Source organism: Mizuhopecten yessoensis, unplaced genomic scaffold, assembly GCF_002113885.1.
Source record: "Mizuhopecten yessoensis strain PY_sf001 unplaced genomic scaffold, ASM211388v2 scaffold8657, whole genome shotgun sequence".
NCBI lineage: Eukaryota > Metazoa > Mollusca > Bivalvia > Pectinida > Pectinidae > Mizuhopecten > Mizuhopecten yessoensis.
In genome coordinates, this window is record NW_018407656.1 from 837397 (window position 1) to 842876 (window position 5480).

The 5480-nt window shown below is 33.5% G+C and overlaps 1 protein-coding gene across 1 annotated transcript in view; it reads left to right on the forward strand.

The window, feature by feature from the left end:
- LOC110456319 overlaps positions 1-3679 on the forward strand; it is a 5408-nt gene extending 1729 nt beyond the window's left edge. The window contains exons 2-3 of the mRNA XM_021506988.1: positions 1218-1396; positions 2305-3679. Coding sequence (XP_021362663.1) covers positions 1218-1396; positions 2305-2444 — 319 coding nt within the window. The 3' untranslated portion in view covers positions 2445-3679. The remainder of the gene's footprint in view (positions 1-1217; positions 1397-2304) is intronic.
- The last annotated feature ends 1801 nt before the right edge of the window (positions 3680-5480 follow it).

Below are 5480 nucleotides of genomic sequence, written 5' to 3' on the forward strand. Positions count from 1 at the left end.
GGGGGGGGTAACTGCATTTACCAGGTAGCATTGTGACGTTGTCATTGAAATGACGTCATAAAGTGTACGTTGACTTGCTGTTTCTAATATAAGCAAGGCGATATCACAAATCACCGACCCTGCGTGATTATAATCCAACCATTGAAAATGAAGAAATAAAATGTGCGTCGTCTCATGTTTTAGGATATATCTTATAAGCAATAGCGTTCATCTCAAATAATCCTAGTTATATGAGATATCTTTATTACATTCAAAGATATCACTATTGCATTTACAGATATCACTATTACATTTACAGATATCACTATTACATTTAAAGATATCACTATTACCTTTACAGATATCACTATTACATTTACAGATATCACTATTACATTTACAGATATCTTTATTACATTCAAAGATATCACTATTACCTTTACAGATATGACTATTACATTTACAGATATCACTATTGCATTTACAGATATCACTATTACATTTACAGATATCACTATTACATTCAAAGATATCACTATTACATTTACAGATATCATTATTACATTTACAGATATCATTATTACATTTACAGATATCACCATTACATTTACAGATAACTATTACATTTACAGATATCACTATTACATTTACAGATATCACTATTACATTCAAAGATATCACTATTACATTTACAGATATCTTTATACCCCTGGCTACAACATATATTACCTTTACAGATATCACTATTACATTTACAGATATCACTATTGCATTTACAGATATCACTATTAAATTTACAGATATCACTATTACATTTACAGATATCTTTATTACATTCAAAGATATCACTATTACATTTACAGATATCTTTTGATTTGTGTTTAGATAAATCTCTATCTCTATTTGATTGAAAGAAATCTCTTTTCGAATTAGAGATTGATCTCTATATATGTGATTCCAGTGTATCATACATACATTTACTACCCCTATTTGATATTAAATGATGTTGAGATGACTTGTTATAAGTAAGTTGTTTTGTCAGGTTGAGCGAAATGATGTTCACCCTGTCCAAGAGCAAATGTCGCTTAAAAAGGATGGTCTCAAAAGCAGATTTAATGCTATTTTGGATCATGAACGAAAACATGCATACTGTAATTTCAATGTTAAATATGTTTTGTGAGAGAAAATCATACAAACTTACGAAGTCTTTTAAAAAAGTGCGTATGCTTTCTTTGTAGAAGGGCAACGATACCAAAATCTTGTACAGAGGGAGTCATTTCGTTTGATTACCCCTGGCTACAACATAACAAGCCTCTGCTGATCAATGCCAAAGGTCGAAAGGATGATTTCAAGCTCTGCCTCTACAGTTGTACAGACGATGTTCGTCTCCGCGGCAAAAAACGCGTCCTAAGGAAAGGTATGTGACCCTGAAACGATTACATTATGTTATTATACTCCAACTATATAACAGTATGGCTGATTTGATTACATTTTTCACATGGCGGGGAATACTATACAGATAATTCATGCCCTTTCAGTCAATGGTCAAAACTGTTTTCCCGGGGTGTTGAGACCAACCTGGTGTACTATTTCCAAAGGCCGTACCGCGAAGATAGCTTGAAATAGTGTTTGTAAATCTATCAAATGCTCATACTTGTGTTGACGAGCGTTGTCGGCAAATAGGTGGATTTGATTGATTAAAAGAAAGATCATGCATCTCAAGTATTATAAATGTAAGAATATTTAAACGATATATGTGAATCCAATAAGAACTCTGGACCCTAAAATCAGAGTACGTAAAAAAAATGATCTGAAATAGAGCATGACGTCAGTGTTTATTTTGTATCGTCTATTCCATTTACATCTGAAAATGAACTTTAGATAATCGCAAATAGATCCAGGTTAAAAAGAGAAATAAGGTCAACTGCCCACAATGACAGAAATGATACAAACGCGCAGATTGTTGTGAAATGAAAACATCACGTGACAAAAGTTAGCACGTGCAAATGAACAACCTTATTTAAGTAGTTCGGTAATCTAGATCCCCTTGATCACCATGTCGTTGTATAGACACTAAGGTAGACACGAAAGAGATATCATGATGGAAAATACAATTGTGGATTATAAACTTTTAGAAAAAATATTGAACTCGGGCCGCAACTAAACGGCCTTCCTTAATTATTTTCACAACGTAATCTCACCCTTGTTATATATTCCACCATATTGCACGCACATACGCTGATTATTTCTTATATACACACACTTCTATTCATTTCACTTTTTTTTGTTAATGACATCAACTATTTTTTTTTATTATTATTACAGGTGAAACCTTATGTGTTGATAGCAAACAAAGGGCCATGATTATGCAGGTTGACGAACGCCAAAGTTACGCGATCATATTCCGGTATCTGGACAAGGCTAATCTGAGTGCTTTCAAAAAGACACCTAATAAAACGTGCTGAAGGAGGCTGGATCGGAGGATTGAAAGGATAAATTGACACTTAAGAGTTAACATTGCATGTTAAGAATATCAGAGATAAATAAAAACAATTATCCTTTCACTGGATATAAACAGGAAAAGATCGATTTTGGCCATATTTATCTATTTGCCATAGAGACGACAACACTGTCCTTGGATATATAAAAAAAAAAAAAAACAGCCATTATTATGTGCACAGCCATCATCAATCGACTTTCTGTTTCCTAATGATTATCGCAGTGCCGGATATCATTGTTTTAGATATATCGTTGATGGTTCTTAGCTTGTAAATCTAGCTTTAAAGAAGCTTATAAGATACATAGTTCCTTACATGAAAAATAAGTTTTAAAGATACAAGGTTCTTCACATGTAAACTTGGCTCTAAGGATACATGGTTGATGCATGGTTCTTACCATGTGACAATAGCTTTAAGGATACATGGTTCTTACCATGTGACAATAGCTTTAAGGATACATGGTATTTACCATGTGACAATAGCTTTAAGGATACATGGTATTTACCATGTGACAGGTTAAGTTAGTTGTAATGATACAATGGTTCTGAAAATGTAAAATCAGTTTTAAGGATAATTGGTTCATGCATGTAAAATAAGCTTTAAGGATTCATGGCTCTTAGATGAAAAATTAGTTTTACTGATATATGGTTCTTAACATGTAAAATTAGATTTAGTGATACATTGTTCATAAAATTTAAAATTATCTTTAAGAATGTATGTAATACATTATTTTGTAATGTATCACCTTTCTTATGCGGTTTCACTCTTGCAAACTTGTACAGTGCTTTGATAGACGAGTTTTGGGCAAATTAATGTATTATAATTATTAATATCAGAGGTACAAAATGAATACATTAATAAATCTGAATGACCGGATAGTGCTTATTTGAATATCAGGACGGATACTTCAAACACGGCTCACAATATATCACTCTATATCACTTCTTAAAAAACTCATTTTTAGCGTTTTGGTTTTATTTTATTATGATTTATAAACCAGGAAAGTATGTCTGTGACGTAATGTTTCCTTCCCAAGATAGTTATTCCTAGAACTTGAATGAAATAAAATATAAAAACTTGTTTTTCTGAACACTTCGTTTCCCTTCTCAAGCCTAAATATTGAAAAGTGAACTGTGTGTACAAAGTTGGAATAACTTGTTGTATCGATGATCGTGCTTACAATGAATAGATAAAATATTGAAAATAACTGATTGGTCTCTCCGGTATGTGTTTGTCTTTCTCTCCAAAAGAAACAAATACATCCTTGTGCAACCTGCATTCGCAAAAACAAAAATCCATCGCGAAAATAAAATACTCAATACCACCTCAGCAAACCTGGGCCCGTATTCATGAAACCGTTCTCATGCTCAAGCATAGATTTTGTGATGTAAATTAATAAAAGCCCTATTTTATCAATGATTTGGAAAAAATGGAAGAAGACTTTAAGCCGAATACTGATTTCAATGTTTACATGTGACTTTTTGATCGTTTGACATGACAAGATTACTGGTTTGAGCACAGAAGCCATGCTTAAGCATGAGAACGGTTTTATGAATACGGGATCTGAGGTTGTTGGCATGTGTTCTTGATCGTGATTGCCTTCTATAAGTGACTCTCTGAATAAGTATGTTTATATTTTTTAAGCTTTGAAGATATAACTGCAGTTGCATTCATGTGAAAATACAAAGTGAGAAAAAAATCCACCAAGAGAACTACAAAAGCCGGTTAGCGCCACTAAAAATTGTTCATGTAGTAATTACGAGATAATCGTGGTATCGTTAAAATCTGTTCGAGATTCTTTGTCGCAAGTGTGACATTGATACACGTAATTTGTTTTAGTTGGTATCGTCCGGCTTTCCTAGTGTCGACCTTGTAAAGCTAGGGAGAATGCGTCCGATTAGTTTAAACGAGAGGTTCTGAGCTCGACTCTTACCAGAGGCATTGAAAAGAAAAATAATTGCCTCTGTTATTTTTGGACCCGGAAAATATTGACAAGAATACCTAGCGATAATTTCACAAAAATCGCAATGACCCCTGGAAAACTCGGGACGACGAATTGTTTCCTGGAGAAAGATCTTCGGCTAGGGAGAATCTCTCTTCAGTTCATTCGGTCGAGCGTAAGACTAGTAAACCCTTAGCGGAGGAATTGAAATAAATACTAATATCTGTTAAAGTAGGTTGTTATATTATATATAGAAACGGTAAAATGATCTCATTGGTCACTCAACAGAATCCTTATGCACATCTGTCGTATTTGCCATTATTTATCTTTTATTCTTTCCTAGGTGTTGAATTTGTATCCTATATACTTTTATTTTAATATAAAGAATGTATTGCAAACATACTTTTTAAGTTAACTTTTTTAGCAGAAAATCTCATAGGATACACAATCAGAATAATTTATAATGTTAATGAATATATGGTATTTAGCGTAGACTGTAAACATAGTTAGTAAAAATGTCATAAAAGTTACCTCATTTATTTCCACAAGCTGGTAAAGTTATTACTCTTTACATTGACAAACAACACGTTCAGGTACCAACATTTGTGTTGTTGAAATTACAAATGTAGTCAGTCATCATCAAATAAAACTTGTTAATCCTATTCACAAAAAGTTGTACCATAAATACAAAACTTGATTTGAAACAAAGGAATGATTTTTTTTACCGCGGTTGAAGGGGTGTACTTTCTGTTTCCCTCACATATAGCAAGGGAAGTAACTCTGTTTTGTCTCTACCTTGTGGTACTATTGTAGAGCTTCGCACGGGTGACTGCAGTGCAGACAGCACAACTTACTGCATACTTCCCACCTCTCACAATGGAAAACTGTGGGCAATAAATCACTTGCTACCACAGTCCACTGCACACATAATCCCCTTTCATGATTACATGACCATGAAAGGGGGTGTGCCCAGTGGACTGTGGGCAGTGGTCACAAATGCTGTAAAAAGGTGAGATAATCAATAAGTAAGTAACGATGAAGTCAATACAGTGGAAAGGATA